The sequence below is a fragment of the Motacilla alba genome, chromosome Z (genome assembly GCF_015832195.1).
Source record: "Motacilla alba alba isolate MOTALB_02 chromosome Z, Motacilla_alba_V1.0_pri, whole genome shotgun sequence".
NCBI lineage: Eukaryota > Metazoa > Chordata > Aves > Passeriformes > Motacillidae > Motacilla > Motacilla alba.
In genome coordinates this window covers 61,352,287-61,378,042 of record NC_052046.1, presented here as the reverse complement: position 1 = coordinate 61,378,042, position 25,756 = coordinate 61,352,287, and the positions used below count along the sequence as shown (strand labels likewise).

Genomic DNA, 25,756 nt, shown 5'->3' with positions numbered 1-25,756 from the left:
GTTGGTTGTTTTTTACACTTGAGATTTACTCACTTCTGGTGGATTTTTCTTCTAATTTTGGAGATTGCACCACAGAGAGCACAATTTTAGGCCTAAAATATCCTCATTATCCAGCTTCTGCTGCTATGTTGAAGATATAAGTAAGTTTTGAACTGTATTGCAGAAACTTGAATTGGTGTTGCTAAGTGCTGAGTCAGGACTGATAGCATTCTGTTGGAACGGTTCTTATTTGCATGGATCTTACATCTTCAGGTACTTTTGTAAGTGTCATCTTTCAGATGCATGAAGAATTGTTCAATAGTCATGAAAACTGTTTGTCAGTGTATATAAAAACTTTCTGTGCCACACAAGCTTATTATATTTTAAATGCCTATATTTAATCCTTTTAAGAATTCAGAAATTTTCACTTAAATTTTCTTTCTCTTATGCTATTTAATTTCCAGGTATTGAGCATTTATTAGCTCCACTGAAATCAAAACATTTGATAAATGATTTAAGAATTTAAGGCCTGAAAGCAAAGATTCTACACTAAACTAACACCAAATCTGGGATTTTGTCTCTTGCTGTTCTTTGACATCTACATTTTATGAATAATTATGCATGTGTCTTTTCAGTGTGGTAGTAAGAGCATGGTAAAAAGGTGATTGTTGGAATGACTTTTCAAAAATTTCATTATAGTATGATTTCCAAAATTTATAAATGAAATATTGTAAGTGCAAAACTAATTTACGTTGTTTGACAGAGGAAGTTTTGTTTTCAAAATAATATGTTTGATTACAGACAATAACAACAAGAATATAGAGTGTAGGTTTTGTGTAATTCGCTAAAGATAGATAAAAATCTTACCTGCTTAGTTTGAAATGGGATGTTGGGGAGACTGCATGGTGCAATACTGTACTAAGAGCTAATCCAGTCCTGTTGCTTAGGGGAGAAAAGGCCTGAATTATTCACCAGCTGTAAATTTAAGCAAGTCTGTGAAACTGCAGTGGTTTGATACCTGACATTTTTAAGTGGAGAAGAAAGATCTAGAAACATAAACTCCTGTTTGGATTCTTGAAGATTTACCTTATCCTGCAGTGGAAGTGCATGCAGTATAGTGTACATCTACTTGGGGTCATTTTAGGCTACTTCTTTTAATGATGGAACACTCTGGCTATGGCAGCATAGAAGTTAGCTTTGGCTTCTGTATTTTGTGACTTGACTTGACTGTAATATTTGTTTTGAGGGCTTTGTTGTCAAAAATAGCAGGCCTAAAAGAAATCCTGTGATCCCTGTCATACTGCAGGCAGAATCATCCAGTTCTATGTAATTTATAATAGAAGTTCAGAATCTGACATCTTCTAGGCATTTCTGAGCAGTGAACTTAAAAGTCTGCATTGGATTGTTTTTATTATATTTTATTTGAATTTTCCTGTTGGATTTTCCTCTAATTACATGGTCCTAATAACTCTGCTCATGCAGAGTTGCCTGATACCACTCTTTTTTTTTAAATTTCTATTGTGTCATACGAGAGTTGTCTGCCAGTTGAGTACATTCGAAAGGTTAGCAACCATGATTATGCAGTCTTTTCCCTGTTTTCTGAATCTCTTGCTTGTTTTCACTGACTTCCCATAGTTGTTCTACTTGTTACTGACATCATTCTACAAGTTTGATCAAAAGCTAGACATCAGAATTCCAAACGCATCATCATTTAAATAAGGAGGAGTTCTTTTGCATAACTTCTGTGGTACAACCTCACAGTTCAGTAGTTCATTTTCTAACATGGAAGGTATTGTCTTATGTTAAATTTTTGATCCAGTGTAAGACCTTAATCCTTTTCTGTTGGCTCTATTTCCTTGCCACCTTTTCAAAACCATGTTTCATACATTTGATCTTTCCTTCCTAAGAGGATTTAGCATATGCCCTTGTTGAATAATTTTCAAGTTTTCTTCACCAAAGTTACTCCCAGTTTTAAGCCTGTCCTTGGGTGAATTTCTGGTCAACTTGATGTTCTCTTGAGATTTAGTAGGCATACCTTCTATTTTGTCTTTCTAAAGACAATAAAAACACTAAAGTGCTGGACCGTTTGATAAAAAGCTATAAAGGGCTACTCTGAAAATAATTTCTTAGCAGGTCCCCATACACTTGGTAGTAATTGTTTTCATTGTTTGCTTCTGAGACTGTATTGTGAGGCCAAGTTAGAAACCTTGCTAGGCAAGATGGTACATATACTACATATACTACCCTTTTTTCACCATGGCTTGTTCCTCTGTTGAGAGAAGTTATTCTCACTTCTCTCTGTTGAGTAATTAAGCAAGTTTTCAAATTCACTAAGTTGCCTTAGGACAGACTGCTTCATAGTGCATTGTAATTACTACTGTAATTCTACTGTATACATAGTTTAACATGCTTTCAGGTGCCCTTGAGGGTGTGATGAAACAAATGGAAGCATAAGAACTGCTAATAAGAACTCCTGGCTCACTGGTGAGGTTCCAGATGCCAGTGTGAGACCCATTCACAAAAAGAGTAGATAGGAGGATCCTAGTAATTATAGTCAGCCTGACCTCAGTACCAGGTGAGATAATGGAGCAATTTATATTAAGTGCCATCACTCAGCACTTACAGGATGGCCAGGGTATCAGACCCAGCCAGCATGGCTTTAAGAGGGGAAGGTCATGTTTGACCAACCCGGTCTCTTTTTGTGACTAGGTAACCTGCCTAGGATGCAGGAAAGGCTGTGGATGTTGAATATTTGGACTTCAGCAGAGCCTTTCACCCTGTCTCCCACAGCATTCTCCTGGAAAAGCTGGCAGCCCACAGCTTGGACAGGAGCACTCTTTGCTGGGTTCAGAACCGGCTGGATGGCTGGGCCCAGAGAGTGGTGGTGAACAGTGCTGCATCCAGCTGGCAGCCAGTCACCAGTGGTGTCCCTCAGCGGTCTGAGCTGGGACCAGTTCTGTTTAATATTTTGATTGACAACAAGGATGAGGGTATTGAGTCTTTCATTAGTAAGCTTGCAGATGACACCAAGCTGGGGACATGGGTTGAGCTGTTGGAAGGGAGAAAGGCTCTGCAGAGAGACTTAGAACATTGGCGGGATGGGCAGAGTCCATTGGGATGGAATTTAATAAATCCAAGTGCCGAGTCCTGAATTTTGGCCACAGTAACCTCCTGCTGCATTTTAGGCTGGGGACAGTGTGGCTGGAAAGGGACCTGGGGGTACTGGTGAGAGCTGACTAGACATGAGCCAGCAGTGTGCCCTGGTGGCCAAGAAGGCCAATGGCATCCTGGCCTATATTAGGAACAGTGTGGCCAGCAGGAGCAGGGAGGTCATTCTCCCGCTGTACTCCGCACTGGTGAGGCCACACCTCGAGTGCTGTGTCCAGCTCTGGGCCCCTCAGTTTGGGAAGGACGTTGAGACACTTGAGCATGTCCAGAGGAGAGTACAAGGCTGGTGAGGGGCTTAGAACACAAGTCCTGTGAGGAATGACTGAGGGAGCTGGGGTTGTTTAGCCTGGAGAAAAGGAGACTCAGAGGTGACCTTATCACTCTCTACAACTCCCTGAAAGGTGGCTGTAGTCAGGTGGGGTTGGACTCTTTCTCCCGGCAGCAACTGACAGAACAAGAGGACACAGTCTCAGGCTGCACCAAGGGAAATATAGGTTGGATAGTAGGAAAAAGAAAGGGTGATAAAGTACTGGAATGGCCTGCCTGGGGAGGTGGGAGAGTCACCATCCCTGGATGTGCTCAGAAAAAATGACTATGGCACTTTGTGCCATGGTTTAGTTAAGGTATTAGGGCATGAGTTGGACTTGATGGTCTTGGAGATCTCTTCCAACCTAGTGATTCTATGATTCTGTAACACTTCCTGGTCTTTTCGGTGGTATTACATTTATAATGTAACATTGCTTGTGCACATTCAGAATAAAACTATCTCATTGGGTAGATAACGAAATGTAAGTAAGGTAAGTTTTCTGGATTTTTTAAAATATCTTATTTTTCATGTGTGTGAAACAGAGTTCTTTGTCACACGCATTGTGCTCTCAGTAGCAGTACTTCTGTGTCTTTGAGAATATGTTTGATTTTTCTGTAATGACATTTCTAGAAAATGTCATAATAATAGTGTACAACATATTCCAGGGAATACTTAACTATGTAAACAAAAAAAAAAAGAAGGTGATAGATGCCATTTTCCAAAGGTAACCATGGGCCTATTTGTATTGCAGTATTACAAAATAAGGAGGTTTATTTACCAGCAGTGAGGGATGACCCTCACTTTTCTTCTCTTGCTGTAGCTGCTGTTGCAGCTTTATAGCTGTCTTTTCATAGGGTTTTCTGAACAAAACCTTGCATTTCTGATCAGTAACTTGGTTTCATAATATTGGTGTGTAGTACTGAGCTGTCTCTTTTATGTCTTGGGGAGTTGACTAGATCTTTTTCAAGATGTTTTGCCTCATTCAGCAGCCACAGCTCTTGATTGAGCTGGCATAGGTGCTGTCTCTGTTTAAGTTATACCCTGAACTCTCTGCTGATACATGCCAATACTGGAGAGTGTAGTTCTGGCAGATCCTAACAGGACCTCTAGGAGAGTGTACCTTGGGATCTGTATGCATGCCTGTACAATGACCAAGTATGTCAAGCTCCCTTCTTGCTAGGAGATCAAGTAAATGAGTGTAGAAGCAAGGGACAAAATAATGACAGAAGCCAAACCTGTGATCATAGGCAGTATTTAGTGAGATTGTGCTGCTGCCCAGAGCAGCCTGTCATTCATTGTCAGTCTCCCAGGAAAAGTCTTAAGACAGAAAAAGCTAGCTTCATCACTAGCTGTCGCTGCAGCCCACTGTTCTATAACTGTTGGCATGACAACCATACTTCCTTTAAAAAAAAAAAATCTGGAAGGAGGAGTTTGCTTCCTGATCTACAAAGCATTTATATTCTGGACGTATTTCATGCTCAGGCAGATTCTGTCCCTGCACCACTTCTAACAGAACTGCAAAATACTTTGCTGGTTCCCATGGCATATTATTTTTGAGAGGGGTCATCTACTAAGAATTTGATTGCTCAGACAGGCTTCAAGAAAACAGAGGATTTATTTGAGTAGGTAAAAGACCCTTAAGACTGTTGCATCTGGTTTCAGCTTCTCATGCAATTTAATTGCTGGCTAGGTGACATAAATAAAGTCACAGTCTCTTGTTGTCCTTGCTAATTTGAAATAGCTTTATATGCTGGCCAAGGAAACATACCTGAGTATAAAATTAACAGCATCTCATTTATGTCAGGCAGACATGTAAAAGTCATGCTTGTTTTGCTGATCTAAAAACTGTAAGTGAAATTCATGCATTTAGTTTGTAATTAGTCAGTCTTACTTAAAGAAAAACTGCTGGCTTTCACTCATACAGAATATCTGATGAGTAAGTACTGTTTAACATAGTCGTGACATAAATTTTGTTTATGTTTACTAAAGTTATGTGGTATAATAAATCAAACTACCTAGCAGGAAAAATTTTTGGCATGTTTTTAACTGTTTCCTCATCAACTGGAACTTTAACTTTTTGATTTTACACATTTTCTAATGGTCTGTTAACAGGTTTGATAGCAGAGATAGTAAATTTGGGTTGATTTGTTGGTACAACTTAGTATAAATTACTAAAAGTTTTCAGGTAGGTTTGTGTTTTCTTAGAGAGCTTCAGTTCTATATATATAACTTCAGAACCAATACTAGGAAGGCATTTTAAGACATATTTTTGTAAACTGTGGTAGTGGAATTTGATTTTACAGTAGTATACTGCTGATGGTTAGGGTCAGAGACAGACACCAACTTAAGTGATAGGGTAGTTTACTATAATGCAAAACTGCAAAGAATCACAAAAGGATAAGCTAAGCAATGCATCTAATCATTACTACAAAAAATACCTATAGTGATTAAGAAAAGTTACGGGTACCCTACTTTACCCTTCATCCAGATCTACATATCAACCCAGGGAAGGTGTCACAATGAAGAACTGGAGAACCCATGCCCAGCAGCTGGGAAATCCGGCAGTGCATCTGCCTTTGCGGGCAACGAGGCTTCTGACTTTGCTGTGAGAGTAGCCCAGCTTTTATAATAAGCAAGCTACCATTATTTCTAATACAGAAACGTCAGGTTTTATCCTCTTACTGGATTTCTCCCAAAGCTTGGCCAGGACTCAAGGAGGAACCAAGGGCCCTTGTCTTTGATCCTCCGCCCACAAATAAGGCCAGATGTGGCCTTGTCAGGTACATACATTGTATTGCTAATAATGCTTCACCGATTAATGGATACATATAACTTTTGGTTGAGAGTTCATCTAGAGATCAGCTTTGGCACAGGGCCTATTGTTTAGGCCTTCCTAGATTAAGTACTGAAATACCTGTGTGTAGAATTAGCATTGCAGTCTGTAGTTGTTTTAGTCTGTATTGGAGGCTGAAAATCATAGAAGGAGGGGTGGGGGAAAATGTTTTTACCCAGTGGATAGTTCATCTGCGTAGTTCATGTACATAATGCCCCTGCACCCCCGGTTTTCTCTCTTTGTTTCTGCTCTATAACATTCTGGTTGCAATTGCAAAGTTTCCTGAGTTGCTGCTAAACCTGTTTCATAATCAAGTAAGTGAGTATTTGTGCAGAACATTTGAAGAAAATTGCATTTTGATCTAAACCCTGGTCTGTAGTATTGAATTGCAGATGCAATTGAATTTGTTAAGCTGTACAGGAAAACAAGTCAAATGTAAAAGACTGTTACTGGAAGATTAAAAAGTCCACCATCCTAGGGTGTTGTCTATTTTGTGACCAGTGATCATCAGAATGCTCCAGGTACTATTTTGTAATATTCAGTGTGAGGCTGGTAAGTTTCATGCATGTGGAAGCTGCATTTTGAAAGGTTATAAAATTGGACATGAATTCAAGGCCTCATTGAACCATTTTTGTATTTGGTATACTTACTATCTATCTTTTATGTCCTTTTCATTAAATTCAATTCAGAATCTACTTGAAAAGGGTACTTTCACATTGCAGTGAAATTAAAACTAGTGAAGCAGAAAGGGTATTTTCTTGGTTTTTCATGGATGAGAGGGAATTTAAATGCATCTACCGGATAGCTTTGGTTCACTATTTTGGCAGGATAGCTTTGTTAGTTTCTAAGGGAAAGGGCTTGACCACACTGTGTGACTTTCTCAGAAATTCTCTTGTTTTTTCTCAGAATGTGGAATCAGGGTCAAGAGTATTAATTTGGGAAACTAAAAAAGTAGTTTGAAATGCTTCTTAAATAGTTCAGAGATATTCTCCATAAAGAAATTTTATTGTTTGATCTTTTTTTTTTTTTTTTATGAGAAAGACTTCAAGTCAGGAAACCTGGACAGCTGTTTATGAGGAGTACCTACCAGTAAAACAGTGTCGTATTTTCATGGGATTCTTTTTATTTCGGTCTATGATTTTGACTATACAGTGTTGCATGTAAAGTACCATAACACATTTTAACATGTTTTGAAGTGGAATTGTACATCTCTTCTCCTCTAGAAAACCTTAAGTAGTAATACCAAATAAGTACTTATTTTTTTAAAATGTGGGGAATACTGTTAGCATTAGAATAAAACAAAACTAATTTTCTTTGAAATAGCTGTATCCTCTGACATAGTTTATATAGCCTGGAAGTTGTGAGTTAAAAATCTGGGTTTCATGTTTTGTTATATTATTACTGTTTCAAGTGCAAAATTTTTCATAAGAAGAATTAGTCCCTGTGGTTAAGATGCCAGAAATGCTCCTTACCTGGAAGGTCAAAATTCCAATCAGCTTGCCTGAAGGAGATTGAGGCGAGACCTCATTGCAGTTGTAACTTGGTTGTGAGGGGAAGAGGAGTGGCAGGCACTGATCTCTTCTGTGTGGTGACCATTGGCAGGACCCGAGGGAATGGCCTGAAGTTGTGCCAGGAAAGGTTTAGATTGGATATTAGGAAAAGGTTCTTCATGCAGAAGGTGTTTGCATACTGGAAGAGACTCCCCAGGAAAGTGGTTACCAAGCCTGACAAGAGTTCAAGCAGCATTTTCACAATGCTCTCAGGCATGTGGTGTGATTCTTCTGGTGCTCCTGTGCAGGGCCAGGAGTTGAACTCTTCCAACTCAGGATATTCTGTGACTCTAAAACTGGAACAAAACCAGCTATTAAGTAATTCACAAAACTCACATGAACCGGAGTCTGCATTGGAAGTCTAAAGCATTGTTGTTGCTGGGGGCATATGACAATAGAACAAGAAGCAGCAAATATTTTAATATTTGGGTCCACTGCATTTTTATGTTCTCTAACATGACTTGAAAGTAACAATGATGGGTGGTACAGTAGCTAACTTTCTGTCACCTATCAGTTTTTTAATAAAGATGTTACATTTTCTTATGTTGATTTGCGTTTGTGACATGGGTAAGTTACCCATACCTTCAAAGTATATATTGTGGCCAAAGTATTTATTCACTCTGTGAAAAGGGAGCCATTTAGTATTTTGCCTTGTCATCAGAGGCAAATTGTGAGACCTTTGTTGTAAAAGGCCATCTTCTGAAGGTAGACCTGAGCAGGTGATGGAAGGCTTTATGCTGATGTTTTTTATGCAGTACGCATACAGGCAAAATAATTCTCCTGATAGATTGATACATGTATGCAGAGCTCTGCTTCTTCTATAGAAACTACTTCTATAGCAACTTAAATGATAGCAATTTGTCTTTTCTTGTAAGTAAACAAGTATGAAAGTACTAACTTAACAGATATGGGAGAACACAGAGGTTTTAGTCTGAATTTCTCAGAAACTATTCAGTCAATGCCTAGGCATGTCGTGACTGGCAGTTAGCTTCCTGAGTCATCCTGAAGTACCCTGCTTGATGAATACAGTGGTGTATGTACTTATTCTAGCAGTAAAATTTTAACCTTAAAAAAAATCCTACAAATTCTTGAGAGTAACCACAACCATGTAATTTTGTCCCATACTCTGAAATTTGCATGTTTAGCAAGTTACACATCATGGTTCCATGACTATTCATTATGTGTTCTTTTCAGTGGCATCTGACATTTTTAGCTGGGTTTCAAATGCAGAACCAAGGACTTTTTTGTTGCTTACAGCCTTTCTTTAGTTTTTTGCATATGCACTATACTATACTATACTATACTCTACTATACTATACATTATTTTTTTTGAGAAACTTCATGTGCTCTTAAGCTCATTGGCTTTTCAAGAATTTTTTGTATTGCTTATAGGTTATAGTTAGTGCTCTTCAGACTGTGATTTGCAATGCAACTTATCCCAGAAGAACAAAAAAGCCTTCTAGACAGATACTGGTCATGTTAGATTTTTACTTCTAGGCTGTAATATGCATATCAAAGGGTCAGGATATACTGTGGGTCCTGGCATGGTCATATAACTGCACCTTCAGAAGCATCCTGAAGACATGGAACCCACTGCATCAGTGCTCAAAGGTAGCATCACCACATACTGTTTTGGTATAAAATACATAAAAGATACATATCATTTAGCTTTGTTCAGCAAGTTTTCCAAAGTTTGACTTAGTTTCATTCCATACAGTCTTCCTCCAAATTCTTCTAAGTTATTAAAAAACTATACTGGAATTGTCATAAAGGGATACCTCCTAGTATTTATTATTTAAATACACTCTATTTCTATAAACAAATATTTTCCTCTTTTGGCACAAGAAATGAGTATTCTAACCTCTTGCAATATGTTTTTGTCATATCATGCTCTCTTAACACTGTGTGCTTCCCATTCTTAATTGCCTCAGAGTACTTACATTAGTAATAATAATATATGTTTAAACCAAATTTCCCATGTTACTGCAAAAATTCTTAAGCTGTTTTCTGTGAATAAGTAGATACAACAGATACGTGAGCATCCACTGAAAAATAATTAAACTGTAAAGGTTTCTGAAAGCTGTTACTTTTTTTTTCCTCATGTGTTTAGTTTTTGCAAGATATTTTGAGTTGCTTTTCTCAATTTTGCTCCCATTTACTTATGTTCCACATTTTAAACTTGGAATAAAAGATTATTGCTTAAGAATATGTGAATATACTTAAATATAAGAGACAAGAACATATGAAAGAAAATATTTGATTGTATCACTGTTGGCAGTAGCTGAGTTTACTTCAGCATATGTAAAAATGCCAGTTTAAGCTATGTACTACAGGCTTCTCTTGTTACATCATTAAGAGCCATGGGTTTCAGGGCACAGAAAATTTATGCTTATCTTCAAATTAGAGGTCTTGTGTTACTCTATTATTCTGTTAATCAAAAAGAGAGAAAACTTCTACTGTTTTTCTGAGCAGTTTAGAAGGCCCCCCTGAATATCTGTTTACGTGAGAGGTAAATAGTTCACTTATTGTAACTACTTATTCACTACTGATTTATCTCAAAATGAGTGATTTCATGCCGGAAATTTGCTAATTATTCCTTTGTGTTTTAGTCCTCACCTGTGTTGTTTCCATAATGGAAAAAAAGCATCCTGCTCTTCATAGGAAACACTCTACTAAGATATGGTATCCTGCTGTTGAGTGTGTTGCAGATCAAGAATTTGTAATGGGTTCTTACCTTTTTCCAGTGTTTGGAATTGTCAGTTTTATCTTTGCCATAGAGCAGATGCCTGTTGCTGCAAGTATTTGCAACATTCAGTGGAAGCAAATGTCCTGGAAAGAGCCAAGACTGCAGTTGCTTTGCACAGAGCTGGTCTGATGAGGGTATAAACCCTGTCTTTATACCAGATATTTTTCTGATTTAATTAGTAGGGTCTTAGAAGAAAAAGGAGACTTTTTTTTTTGAATGAAGAAGGGCTAAACACCTGGAAATTTTTTTTCCAAAATAATTTTTAAAAATCCATTAATTCCCATTCTCAATTGAATTTTAAAAATCTTTTTCATAAGAAATAAAATCAAACAGAAGAAGTCTATCTTTAGTTGTTAGCTTTATGAGCTGCAAAACATCATCCACACTGCTAGTCTGCCAGTAGGTGACATTATGAAGTAAAGATTTTCTCCTTTTTCCACAACAAAAGAATATCATGTTTATAAAAAGGTAAATGTCAAGGGAAAAAAGACAAATTTAACATGCTTAGAATTACCCAGAAACCTGCAACGGTAACAGTATTTCATGAAATGTGAGATAAAACACAGCTGTACTTGCCTCAGAACTTGAAAAGGAAGCCATCCTGAATAACTGTTTGTTAGTAGTCAGATATAAGTGTGTTTCTGATTGGTTTTGTATGCATGATCTCCCTTGCAAAACAAACAATGTCTTAACCTTAGTGGGAGATGATAAATCCTTGGAATGCTGAATTCCTCTTTGTTCTTGGTTTTGGATGTGGTTATTATTGATGAGTATTTCCATTACTTCATTGCAGCATGTTTCCTCCTCTTCTATGCAATTGTCTGTGAGCCTGAATAGAATGTAGGTGTTAACAGAAATACTACTAAATTAAACTTTGTTCATGAGTTCTAAACTAATTCATGAACTATTTTAGCAAATCATTAAAAATTAAATTAAAAAATTACCTCAGAAGAACAACAGGGCAGTAAATTCCTTCAGTAAAAGATTTGTTTTCGACCAATGAAGGAAGGAAGTTCTGGAAGCAAAACCTTCAGTAAAAGCTAAGCTATTACCACCAACTACTATTTTCCTTCTAAACTTTTGAGATGCCAGGGAAATGAAGAACATCTGTTCTCTGACAGAAACATATTTAGTGCTGTATAAATTCTAAGCTTATTATTTTTTAAAGGAATTTAGGAAAAAATGAGAAAAGTAATTACCACCACCCCCTGGCACCCACCTTCTCCTGATGCCCATCAGAAAAGCTGATTTTCTCATGCAATTAACTTTCGTTGCCCCTTGTGTAGGGAAGATAATGTACTTGTTCAAGAAAAAGCATAACTCTGGTACCAATTATCTCACAATGCCTTTGTCAGTATAGAGTTCTCTACACTCCTGTAGTAGGCTTTCCTGAATCAGAATTCTTAATAAGACTGATAAAAATTAAAAAAGGGGGAAACCTTTCCTATTTTCACTTCCTCCCTGAGTAACACCAGTCACTAAATGCTCCACAATCTTGTCTATAATCTTGTCTGACATGGTGAACAAGATAAAATGGAAAAAATGAGGCATCTCTATCATGGCTTTGATTTTACTTCAAGATCGATTGCTTGTGAATCCAAAGTTGGGAAACATGCCTGCAGTATTTTCATTACAGTCTTCCAGTGTCTTTCTTGAGTTAGTTATATCTCATTCAGTCTCTCAGTTTTACTTCCAGTCTTACTTCCAAAGATACCTGCAACTATTTTCAGTAGCAGTCTGTTAACAATATTTAGTCTTTGAGATACCAATTTGCTCTAAGGTTCTGAACTATATGAAGGCAATCTGAAATACTCAGGGTACCTTGTACTTGAGAAATGCTATTGTAAGATCCCTTTTGGAATATGTTTGTTTATCATCTGGAAATTTTCCTGTCTAGTATTTTACAAGTCCATTATAAATTGTCCTCATGAAGGGGAGATTTTTTTCCCCTGTGTTCAGAAGCAGGTTTATTATTATTACTGTAAGTGACAAGAATTCTTCAGCAGGTTATCTAGCTTTCTAAAATGATGGGAGGAAGGTTTGGGAAGCACAAACAAAAAACCCCACCACAACAAAACAGTTCAGTGATTAAGAGGATGATATCAATAGTTTCTGGCATAGAATTATTTTAGATTCCTCTCACATCTTTCTGTTGCTCCTAGGTGAGGTTGGCTTGGTCAAGAGGTTTTTAAAATTAAATCTTAGCAAGACAATTTGAAAACTGTAGAAGACAATTACAGAGCTGTAGATCTTCTCAGAGTGTGACTAAGTAAATGTAGACCATAGAATAGTGATGATTTTTGGGTAGTTTCACTTGCAGGGTCTTGACACAGTGAGTGTGTATTTTCTCAGTGCTCTGATTGGTTGAGCAAAGTATCTTTATAGTCAGCATGATACAGTTGTTTCTTTCTATTAACCAGTTCCTTACTTTTAATGAAGCACTTCCATGGTGCTCTCTGAGCAGACCAGCAGTGGGGTCCTGCTATCTGGAGTAGTTAATTGTGCTCTACAATTTCTCTGTCCCCAAAGTTTTTTAAAATCTCATTGGTGCAAAATCAGCTTGAGGAGTTCCATTTAAAATCACTGTTTGCCTTTTGGGGGAGGGACAAATGAGACTAATTACAGATTTTTTATTTTTTTTAATAAGACTTCACTTTTGAACAGAAGAAAATTTTATTTTATGCGCTTGTCAGTAGGTTTTGTCATAACCCACTGAGAGAGAGTTTATCAGTGCTGGATCTGCATGATATTTTACTTAATCATTATCATATTAAGGATGAAGCTTCACCATTAAAGATATCTTATATCAAGATTAAATATTAGGATATTTGACCTGAAAAAATTTTCTCAGATCCAAGAGAAAACACTGATGATAAAAGCTTTGATCCTATTATTATTTTAAGTCACTATTTTTTGTTTTTTGGTTTAGGCCATTTCTCTTTAAAGATAACTCATATTTTTGTGTGGTTATGTCAGAGCATTTCGTCATCAGTCTTTGAATCAATATTTAGGAAAAACCTGTAATTTACATTATTGTTCTCCTTAATGTCTAATCAAATATAGGCAGCTGGAATTTCAGTGGAAATAGTTGGAAAACTATTAATAATTTTCAAATGCAAAACAGAAAACAGTCTATTTTCTCCCACTCCTTAAAAAGATGTTAGTTTCAGTGATGTGACGACACAGACGCTTGCTTGGTGAACATATGGCTGAAGAACACATTTACTGCATTTTGAGTTTTTAGAAAAAACAATACTTTGATGAAAGCAAGTTAAAACTGGATGTAATCACAAATTCTTTGTCTTTGACAGATTGTGGTCTATATTCTGTTCTAGTTTAGTCTCAGAAAAACTAGACTGGTGAATCTGTTGTGCAGTAATACCCAACAAGGAGAGGAAATTGAATTAAAATAACTCTTCACCAACCTTTAAAATTATTTTCAGGTATTTATTGATTTCACTGCTGATAGAATATCTTAAGCCCTTTATTCTAATTGTCAAGTGTTAAAGGTATTTTTCCTCAGTCTTTATCTAGTATACTCACCTCTTTGTTGTTCCATAGCAAGATACAATTGTAATGAAAGGAAACTTGCTGTACAGAGCCAAGAAACAATTCTAATGTGAAAATTAGAAGCAGTCCCAGATGTCAGAAATGTAATTGGTAAAAAGATAAGCAAGAGAACTGGATTTTGAAGAGATGTATTTAAGAGTGTGAACTGCAATGTGAAAAGTTGAAGTCTTCATTGGTTGCCAGATTTAATCTGAGAACAAATGTAAAATAAAGAATGGTAGGATTTCAAACAGAACAAGACAAAAAACAAACAAACAAACAAAAAAAAACCAAACAGGAAAACTTCTCTTGGAATACCAGTACAATATTCTAAGAAGGATCTCATTGAAGAGAAAAATTGGTAAGGCTAAGTAGATGTCATTTTAGAGTTTTTGGTGTTTATTGTCAGCCGTTCCTAGGATTCTTTTCTTCCTTTCTTCCCTTCTAATGTGGTAAATGTGAACTTCATTTTGCAAAGCAGTCATCTGCTGTTCATTACTGCACTACTGTCATGTTTTTTGGTTTTGAGTGCTTAACAGCCCTTAACCTTAGTGTCTTTTGGCCAGTAGTCAGTAAAATGCCCTGTTAAGTTATGTGTTGTTCCCAGAAAAGCTCATTCTTTTGGAGATTTTGTATGATTGGGTTAGTATTTTTGTTCAGGGATTTGGTAAGATGGTGTGGGTTTTTTCTGCTCACCTATGTGTAAGTGCTTTCTCTTGAAATACTGAGTTTAATTAGCATGCTAGGGTATTTCTTCACATGATAATGTTAGTTAGAATAGCCGTCTTTCAACTTTGCAAGTTGGAGAGGCACAGGGCATTGATGTTAAGGGATGCGGCGAGTTGTCTGCATTTTCATCTCATTAAGATAAAACTGGAGAGTGACACATGTGAAGAGTGAAGAGTTTGCATGTCCTCTGCTTGTGTCCTGTTTCACTTGAACAGCTTCAAACAGACTTACTATATGACTCTATGCTACTTCTGCTCTGTGTGTTCAGTTTTTTGACTGCATGTAGTACCAGTAGCTTTCACTATGTCTCAATTTTCTAGTTACTTAGTTTTCTCCAGTCAGAGGAAAAATAATTATGTACTACAGTGTTTTACTATCTAAATAAGGCAGACCTTAGACACCGAAGCTGATTTTATGATGAGCACCTCCATTGATTCACTCTGCGACCACACTTGAGTTACCTCATTCCTGTAAAATTATTTTAAAATGTATTAGTTGTGTAAGGCCTACACAGTTATTGACTTGCAGAACACAGTCCTGAAACAAAACTGAGCTGTTAGTACTAAATTGAAAAGTTGTTGAGTCACAGTGCAGTATCATCACTGACAGAAGAATACATGTGTAGTATCCTGTCTTTCAAATGGAGAAAAGAAACAGTTAGCATTTTATCCCTACTTTGTTTCTGTTTGCAGCTCATGTATCAATATTGTAACGATGTTCCCTAACAATACTTCTGCCTCAAAACAACGCTTCTTTAGGAAAGATGAAAATCTAATTGCAAGCGGCAGTAGGGAGACAGAGTGTCTCAAAAGTAACTTCTGCTTGCCTCCTGAAAAATACATATTTGTTCTTGGGGGTGGAAGCTTATTTTTGGGGGAAGGCAGTTTGATTTCTTTAATCCATGATAACTGTGCTCTTGCCTCTTTAGAAATGAAATTGGTTTGTGTACATGGACTAGGTTGCAGCAATATGAGTCAGAAAAACAGGAACATTTTGTCAGTACAGAACTTAACACAGGGTCCTCATATTTCACTGGCGTATTTGCCTTTCCTGAGATGCCTGACAACTTACAAAAATTGACATTAAATTTTTACAGCTGTCTTTGAAAAAAATGAGGTGTACAGACTTCTTTTGGTACTGTTTTGTCCAGTTTCCTTAATGGAAGGAAAGTGTTAAATTTTTATTCATGTACTATTTTCTTTGACTCCCTTGCTGTTCACCTCACTAATCCAGAGGCATTTTAACATGAGAGATGTTTGTCTTATTTTGCACTCTCACACAGCCCATCATCTGTCAGGAACTGGAGATTTGTGCCTGAGATGCAACTGTATCATAATTGTACTGGTAGAGGTTTGGAAGGGTATTCTCTTCAGTGTGGCACTTAGGGCCTGGAATAGTAAGCTTTTCTATCAAAGAGCTCAGTCAGATGAATTTGCTTAATAAATACATTGCTGCTGGTACCCACATGCTTGGATCATATGCGTAGATGTATACTCAGAGCATTAACCTATCTGCTGATAATTGATTCATGTGATACAGTTTTAAGCCTTCTTTTGAGACAGAATAAAGCATATAGGTTTAGTTTTAAATGTCATTGTTTATGTACAAAATACAAATTTGTCTCTTGAGAATGAATGTTAAGAGTTGTAATAGCAACATTTTTGTACTGCTTGTATTGTCGGAATGATTTTCGAGTGGGGTCACTAACATCTTAAAGCTGTCTGAGTTTACATTGATGCATAGAAGTTTTGAAAACTTAATATAGTAGTTGATTGATATATTACTGGTTAGATAGAAAGTTTAATGTTTGATGGTAGATTTGTAATTTGCTCAGAGTTCCTTTGCTACCTGCTAGCTACTAATTTTAAGAGTGCAAGAGTGTATGTTAGTTTACTTGGGTATCATTTGTCTTTACTACATTGCTGTAATGTTTTAAAAAATCCCAACTTTTCACTTCTGTCTTTTCTTTTCATTGATATTTATTTCCCAAAATACTGCCTACTCTAACCAAAATTTTTGTGCAGAATTCTGAAGTGGGATGTTATATACTCTGTGATGACAAAACCACTGTGATTTCTTTTTGGTGGTAGAAAATCTGTTAAGCAAGCAAAAATATAAATATGTTGTAGTTAAATGAAGTTTTCTGAAGGACAGAAAAATGTTAAGAGAAAAAGTTAGCAAAGTTAATGGAATGGTTACTTGGTTTGGTTTTATTTTTTTTTAATTTATTTTAAATCAGAATAGATTATTGTATCAGTTTCAGTAACCAAAACTTGATCTGTTCTCTGTGGAGCAGTAGGAATACATTTTTTGTAATGAAAGCATCTTTAAAATGCATGCAAGCAATTTCAGTTTTAAAATCATACATGAAATTGTCTAATCGTGCTATTATTATTTAATAATAACAAGAATCAGCTAAAAATCCAATTTGACTGCTTAGAATAATAAGGGGAGAAATATGATAAGTAGTTGTCAATATTAAAACCAGCTGAAGGAGGAAGGCTTCAGGCCTTGTAGTAGGTAGAATGAAACAGCAGATTTCAGTATCCACAATCCTTTCAGTATTAAATTTTCAGTAAAATAAAATTACTTGTATATGAAAACATAGCCTTTCCCCAGCTCTCTTTTTTTTCCTGATCAGCTGATGAAGAGACTAGCAGCTCGCTGCTTTGCTGGCTTGTTAATTTTATCCCCACTAACTGTGATTTCCGATAGCCGGCCTGCTGATAGTGGTAAGGTAAATATCCTTTTTCATTGCCGTCTTGAAGATTCAGTAGAACTACATCACAGGCATGTGTAGGTGTGTAACACATCAAAAGTCGGTGTTCTTCGTATTTCAATGTACAACTGAGTGCTTGAGGAGAGCAATGGCATTAACTGTTGACAGCCTTGCATGCTGTATTTATTGTTAGCTTTTCTAGCTTCCAAGATAAGCAGAGAAATTTCCTTTTCTTAATCTTCATTAGCCTCAGTGTTTTATAGCGCGTGTCCTGCTTTAGCCAGATGAATATTAATGAATTTGCGTGCAGATTTTTTTTTCCCCTTCTTCTTTTTTTGTAACTCATCAGATCTCGAGCTTCCTTCATAGTGAATATCTGAATGCTGTGGAAGCATGATGTAAATTGTCTTTTGATTATTAAGGCCTAGTTTCAGGCTGTCTCACAGGATTCTGCTTTTGTGTTTGTCTGTGGATTTGCACATCGGAGGATGCGTAGGAAACAGATTTCAAAATCCCACTGTTTTTTTAAACATGCCAGGTTATTTTGTGTTGTGCATCAGGTTTTGTTCACAAAATGTTTTTGGAGAGACATTTTACACAATTGAGAAAAATTATGTCTAGGCTGTAATCACTTTTTTATATTGATTGTTATGCTCACATGATCATAAATATTAGCCATGTTTGGTGCTGTGGAGAAATGAAGGTAATTGCCTTAGGATTAGAGCTCTTTCAGCTATGAGAAAGGATTGATTAGCATTTGCATGTACTCAAGGCAATATTGAGAAGCAAAAGCGACAAATATCAACATTAGTTATGTTCTGAGAAATCAGAGAGCCTTAGTTTTCAGATTTTTTATTTTATTTTAGTTGTTATTTTTAATTTCAGTTCTCTTATGACCAGGTTTTTTTATTTCTTTTCTTTTGTTTGCTTTCTCAAATCACAAAAAGTTCAGCTTCTTGCTTTATGATGTGGATCTGATACTGTGTATGTGAACAGGTTCCCTTTATTCCTAGTTCGGTTTTTTGTAGCAATTTTTTTATCTCTCTGTATAAAGCTGCTGGGTCTGGTTAAAAGCATACATCCAGGTAATTGAAACAATTGAAATTAGTGTTAATTGTCTGTGACTGTGTGTATGGTTTACTTTTTGGGATGGGTTTTATGCATCCCATGTTGTGAGTCCTGTTTACAGCAAACCACTGTACTGTCAATGCTTCTGCGTACCTCATGGTTCCTATTCCAGAAAAAAAATTATACATTTTGAGATGATTTTAACTCTTACGTGATTTAAAAGTTGCTTAAAAGGCTTGGAAGAGGAGTTGTTACTACATAAAATATCTGTCTTTTGTGTGTATGCACAAAGAACTGTGTGTGAACTGGCTTTGAGAGCTGAGCACAATTTAGACTGTCCTGTTTGAAAACATGTGCTATCAAAGTCTATTTTACATGGAACTGTGTAACCCAGAACTGACACTGATGTGAAAAAATGAATGTTTTCTGTACACTTACTGAGACAGTACCCCAGGTCAGTATGTGTGAAATGTGATTTGGTGCGGAATTCAAGGTTCAGATAAAATAACATGTTCAGATGATAGTGGGATCCTTAAGAAAAGTTCACGTTTGTGTTGTCTTTGATTGCTGATAGGTAAATTTCTTGTATCCTTGTTTGTAAATAAACAGAACATTTAGAGATAAATTATCTGCATCCCGAGGAATTGCAGAGGGTTTTTATTGTTATTTTTAAATATAGTTTGACATTTCCCTTTGCAATATCTCTTTCGTTTAAAAATTGTACTTTTTGAATCCACGGTTGTCAGGCAATTGAAGACGGCAATTTGGAAGAAATGGAAGAGGAAGTCCGGCTTAAAAAGCGAAAGAGACGAAGAAACGTGGATAAGGACTCTGGGAAGGAGGATGGAGAGAAAGCAAAGAAAAGAAGAGGCAGACCTCCTGCAGAGAAGTTATCGCCCAATCCACCCAAACTGACAAAACAAATGAATGCCATTATTGATACTGTGATAAACTACAAGGACAGGTGAGCTTGGAGACAGTCTATCTCTATTACATGTGCTCTCTCCCTCCCTGCTGATACCAATCTCTGCATTTTATAACAGCTTCATTTTTTTCAGTCTTTAGAAAGACATGTTGACACTGTTTTCTGAAGAGTAATTCCTCTTAGGGTCTGATCCTGAAAGTCTCACACTTTGTAGAGTTTTATTTTTAACACCGATTTCGTAGAAAGTTGTTAAAGCACAATCTTAAAAAGTAAGCAAAAAGAAAGTGTAGAGCTCCTGCTTAGGAATGAAGTAATTCTGCTCAAGGTGTATATTTAAGAACATACAGCTTGAGCAGGATTTCCCTTCAATTTAGTGAGCAGATGTTGAAATTAATCTTTTCAAAGACATGGCTACAGATTTATTAATTCAAGTTTACATGTGCCTCACAGTGAAGGACTGGAAGACTGCCCAAAATGCGTAGGGCTCATATCATGAGCATTACAGCTGCCAAAAGAAAAAATACAGAAATACTGAAACATCAAACATGGGAACCTGTTTGTCAAGAAATCCCCATTTTCAGAAAAAAAATATGCAAAGTAGATGGACTTCAGGGAAAAAATACTCTTTGTAACCTGAAATGTCATCTGAAGATTTCTGTTTTGCAGATTTTCAAACTGCAAATCACCTATGCTTCATGAGCAAGAAATTAAGAATTAGTTTATAATGTCTTTGAATCAGACTTGATTGCAAAAGTTGTATTTAAACTCAGTTTGTTTCTGCCAAAAATCAGTAAAGCCGCCTTATGTGCTTACCCCTTATTTGCTGTACATTGGATTACTTAGATCATATAGCACCTCTTATAAACTAAGTTAATGCTAAATGTTTTGAGAGAAAGTCAAGAAGTATTTACGTTAGCTGACCTGCACCTAGGTGTAGCAATGTATTTTCTGCCTGTAAACAACTTTCAGTTTCCCACTTTAAATGGCAGCTTCATTCTGCCCTTTTTTGCAGCTACTGTTGTAGGTCTGCGTCTGTTCCAGCTCGAGGGTGCTTTGGGTGGTACTTGGTAAAGCACACACTGCTGTGATCTGTGAGTTTTTTTGGACATAACTGTTAAAATGAACCATTCTGTGATCTGTGGGCTTTTTCTAGAGTACATCAAAAAGTATTTTATTGTATTGCAACAGCATTCATATCAACAAACATGATGAGCAAGAAGCTGACTGCAGTCTCAGTGTATTTAGCTTGCTGTGACTCTCAGTTAACAGAATAGCTGAGAAGGGAGAGGTGTTTTAAGTTTAGGTATTCCAGTTAGGACTGGAAGGAAGCATCTCTGAAATTTAGATCCTTGGCCTTGAACCTTCTTTTGAAGCACCAAGCACTTCTCATCAGGATATCTACTTCTCACTTTTAAAATAGCAAGTAAAGTTGCTTCCACTAGCCTTCAGTAGGGGATGGCTACTGATAGTAACTGGTGGCTTCTGGGGAGGTTAAAGATTTTTGCCTGATGTTTGTGCCCCCAGGAAGTTCCTATCTGATTTAAGTCAAAAAAAGTTAACAGCTGAGCTATTGTGTAGTGACAAGGCATACTGTTTCCTCTCCCTGGAGCCCACATTTATGCAAGACAAAATTACTTCCAATTGAAAAAGTGTATGACCTCTATTCTGTAAGGAATTAAAAATGCATCTTAAACTGAGCTCTTCAGGGCTGTAAGTTATAAGGAGGAGTTCCAAGTTTCTGCATTCTGATTTTTTTGTGAGAGAACATCAAACCACCTAATACTATGAAAAAATAGAATTACAAATTTAGGCACCAGGGAACTTCAAATGTCTCAAAATATTTGGGGTTAACTTGCTCTAGAGTTCAATTAATATTTTCAGGATTTGCAGCTGTAAAATTAAATGGGTTTTAGGCATTGGAACCCTTCAATTTTATTGGGGGTTCAGTGTTTGTTCAGCTCTGGGCTTTTGTGAGCATGAAGGCAATTGGGGCAAGTATAGAGGGACAGGTTAATTGGAAGAAAAGTAGGCCATGAGTTTCATCTGGGGACAAAAAATGAGTTTTCATGTATTTAGTATTTGAATGCTTGAAGTCATCTTTGTCTTCAGCTTAAATCAGTGCTAAAAGATGTTCGTTCATCTTTTCTTTACGATAAGTCCAGAGGGCTCATCTGAACTATGGAGAACTGATTGTGTCCCAAAAGGTGATACCCATCCAAAATTTTACTGACTTAGGGCTGAGTTACTTTGTCAAAGCCAGTTCTACAATTTTCAGTAAGTTTTGTGCAGATTAAAGTCCAGCACAAAAAAAAAGTGAAAAGAATACATTACTAAGCTATTACATCTCTCCAGGCTTTATCTCATGTTTTCCCTTGCTTTTGAGAAGAGTTACTTTTAAATACAGAACCACATTTCTGTTCTTATTAAAATCTTTTTTTTTTTTCTTAATAAAGGTAAAATCCATGGTGCTCATATAAATCTGAAATTCTAGTTGGCTGCTTTTTTGTGGTGACACTGTCTAATGTTGATGCAGGGAAGAATTCTCCAAGTGCTTTCCTAACTGTCTAGAACTTGACTTTAGTTGTAAATGTCAGGGGATAAGAACCACCCTTTCCTCCCTTACTTAAAAAACATACAACAAAATTGTCTATGTCAAGGAAAGCTAAAGATTTCAGTAATACAAACAATGAGCTGTAGTAAACAGTAATTGCACAGTCAAACTTAAATGTGCAGATCAAAACTAGTTTAAACAGACATATTAGCAATATTTTAGGTAAATTTTCAGTGTGAATAAATGCAGCATATGATTCTCAAAAAAAGGAATGCAGAGGTCATTATCCCTGTACTTGTAAACCTCAGATAAAGAACTCCATGCAAAAAAGTGGAAGTCAGCATTGAGGTCAATTTGCTCTTCCTGCCATGTCCTCAGTGCAATTTTAACCATTTAATTTAGATTTTTCTCTTTTATGCAGTACAGTTTAGCAATCCTCCAATTTCCTTTTATTCCCATTGTGAATCCCAGTGTGATGTTGATTTCTATGAAACATTCCATTGGCATAACTTTAATAGTTCTTAGAGATCAATTTACAAGTAAAAGATTATTTTCTTTGGATATTTGTAGAGAGCTAGAGACACACTGAAGGAGAAAAAACTGCAGTGAGATTTGTCATGACTGACAGCCAGCATTAGTTTCCTGAAATTACGGTATCTAGGATGTGTCCTGTGTAATAAGGAAAATAGTTTAAAAAGGAGAAAAAGGACAAAGATGGAGGACAGAGAATGTTCAGCTTGGACTGCTGCTTCAATGCCTTTGGATTGAGAGTTGTTGAGGTCTTTGACAAGTTGACAGTACTTGATTTATGCAGTCTCTTTTGCATTGGATTTCAGTATGGGATGATGTTCTTCAAGATTTTCTTCATGTTGATAGGCATTTCTGTATTTTGTCTTCATATTTATCTTTGTTAAGCTGGAAACAGACAGCTGATGCCTCAGTCTGAAGAACTGTGGGGTACATGCTCCAAATCATTAAGTAGAAATTACTACTGAAGTCACTGCTACCTTTTTAAACTGCGCCTGTGGTCTCATTACTCAGCTTTCAGTATCAAATGATAAAAACATGTAGTGGTACTACAGATTTAGATCCTTTTTTACTCTTCTACACTGCTTTGCCATAATAGGCAAAGCTGAATTAATGTAGGTTTCATCTATACTCGTTTAAAATGGATTACTAGATCTGTAATGAAGCAAAAGTAGGAAAGAAGAGATGGTCAGAATCCTCTGACTTCTAGTCATCTGATCTAGTGAAAGATGTCTCTGCTCACCCACAGCAGAGAAGTTGAACTAGTTTATCTTCAAAGGTCTTTTCTGACCCAAAGCATTCTATGATTCTCTGATTTTGCTAAAGCATTTACAGGAACGTTACAAGCTAGTATGAAAGAAAGGAGATACAATGAGTAAGCTCACTAATCTGAGTGAAAATAAGTAAAAATACCTAGCTGAAGGCACTGTTTAAAAAGTACTGATAAACTGGAAAAGAGGTCTTGGAAAATAGGGGCATAGATCACAATATATTTATGATATGTATTAAAAACAAGGAATATCCTGGCCAAAATTAAAACATCAGTAGTGGTGTGTTAATCACAGCAGACTGGACACAGTTACATCTGGAGTAAAAGAAATGGCATGAAGTAGAGTATCTCAGAGTTTATTATATGGTACTCAGATAAGTACCAAAAAATAAGATACATTTCTTCTGATTCAAGCGCCAGTTCAGGTGGAACTGACAGAAGAAGATTTACCTGGGCAGAGAAATTATTGACCAAAGCCAGCGATGACCCATCAAAATTGTGCAGACATAAGAAAACAGAAGCCTTATGTGCGGCGCTATTGCCTTTGTGGATATGGAAATACTCATTATGGGTGTATGTCATTCATTATATGTGATACTATTAAAACTTGTATATGGTACCTGAATGCTTTTCCATTCAAGAAAGATTAGTTTACACCAAGAAAAGTGTAAATAATTACTTCAGTGATAAGTAGCATGGGAGAGCTTTAAAAGAGGAAACAGCTAGGTTTGTTTCTCCAGTCCTGAGAGGGGAAAGATGGTTGCTCTCAGTAAATTCACTGAAAGAAGAGAATCATAAACACAGGAAGTGTAGAAATATGCAAAAATATAAAATGGTGGTCCCGAGGTTATATGACTGGAAGCATTTTTTAATTCATACAAGTTATTAATTAAGAATTCTGTAATCTTTCCATAAGGAATGGTGGGACACAAGTAACTAGATAGATTTGGCCTTTGTTCCTTGATTTAAAAAGTTCTGTATGATCTTTCACAATACCAAGACCCTAGATTCAGGGACTTGGAAACATGTTCCAAATTACACATTGATCCTGATTTTCCCAAGTGAAGCATCATCTTTGCAGACTCCATTTGCAGTACATATTAATCTGAGATTTTGTTGCAATTACTTCTTAAACTGAGATTTAAGTGCCTTTACACCCTTGTACCTTATTCCAACCTTGCAGTGTAAAACATTGGTTTAGAAGAGAGCATGTTGCAGTGCATCAGTCCAACATTATTGTCACATGTTTTTCCAGTTCCCATGCTTTTAATTTGTCTTTCTTTCCCTCCAAAATTGGTAATGCCCACAGAAATTAATATCATAGAATCATATGTTATGTATGTTACGTTTTCACAACACAAAATCAAAGAACCACAGAATGGATCAGTTTGGGTAGGACTACAGCAGGTCATCTGGTCCAGCCTCCCTGCTCAGACAGGGTCATCCCAAGGCACGTGACACAGGGTTGCTCCAGACATTTCTTGAATGTCTCCAGTGAGAGAAACTCCACAGTCTCTGGGCCATCTGTTTTAGTGCATGGTCACCCGCACAATAAAGCAGTTCTTCCTCATGTTAAGATGAAACTTTTCTGTGCATCGATATCTACACATGCCCTCTCATCCTATCACTTGGCACCACCAAATCAGTTTGGCCCACAAAAAGTAGTTTGTATGTGCACTTAAAATGCTGTAACCTTTTGAAAGAAGGGACAGTTTTACTGCTGATAGCTTTTCTTTCAGAATAATGAAATTTTATGCCTCATTTGAGTCCCAGCTGCTGATCTGCCATCAGCAGATACACATGCAGGCTTAGTCTCCTAAACTATATTTTTTCTCTTGTGGTACTTTTCCTCTTTATGGTTTGTTTCAAAGGAAGACAATTCCTGATTAAATAAATAAAAATAGAGAAAATTAAGGATACTTCATCCTGGCAGGATTAGGGAAATGTTTGTCCCTCTGTAATTGGCACTAGTGAGGCCACACCTAAAATCCTGTGCTTTGGGCCCCTCACTTTTAGAAGGATACTGAGGTGCTGGAGTGTGTCCAGAGAGGGGCAACAAAGCTGGTGAAGAGTCTGGAGCACACATCCTGTAAGGAGCAGCTGAGGAAGTTGAGGACATTTAGCCTGGAGAAAAGGAGGCCTAGGGAACATGTTACTGCTTTCTACAACTGCTGCCTGAAAGAGGTTCAGCCTCTTCTCCATGGTGACAAGTAACAGAACAAGAGGAAATGGCCTCAAGATGCCCATGGAGAGATTTTGTCTGGATATTGGGAGAAACTTAATTGAATCAGTGCTCAGTCATTGGACCAGGCTGCCCAGGGGACATGGTAGAATC

The 25,756-nt window shown here is 36.8% G+C and overlaps 1 protein-coding gene across 8 annotated transcripts in view; it reads left to right on the top strand.

Moving 5' to 3' along the window:
- SMARCA2 (SWI/SNF related, matrix associated, actin dependent regulator of chromatin, subfamily a, member 2) overlaps window positions 1–25,756 on the top strand; it is a 118,143-nt gene that overhangs the window by 78,461 nt on the left and 13,926 nt on the right. For 7 of the 8 annotated variants that reach the window (XM_038125061.1, XM_038125057.1, XM_038125056.1 and 4 more), the window contains one exon: window positions 19,395–19,612. In XM_038125061.1, coding sequence (XP_037980989.1) covers window positions 19,395–19,612 — 218 coding nt within the window. Of the gene's footprint in view, window positions 1–13,552; window positions 17,599–19,394; window positions 19,613–25,756 lie in introns of those variants that run through there. The other variant, XM_038125064.1, reaches the window with a different exon arrangement.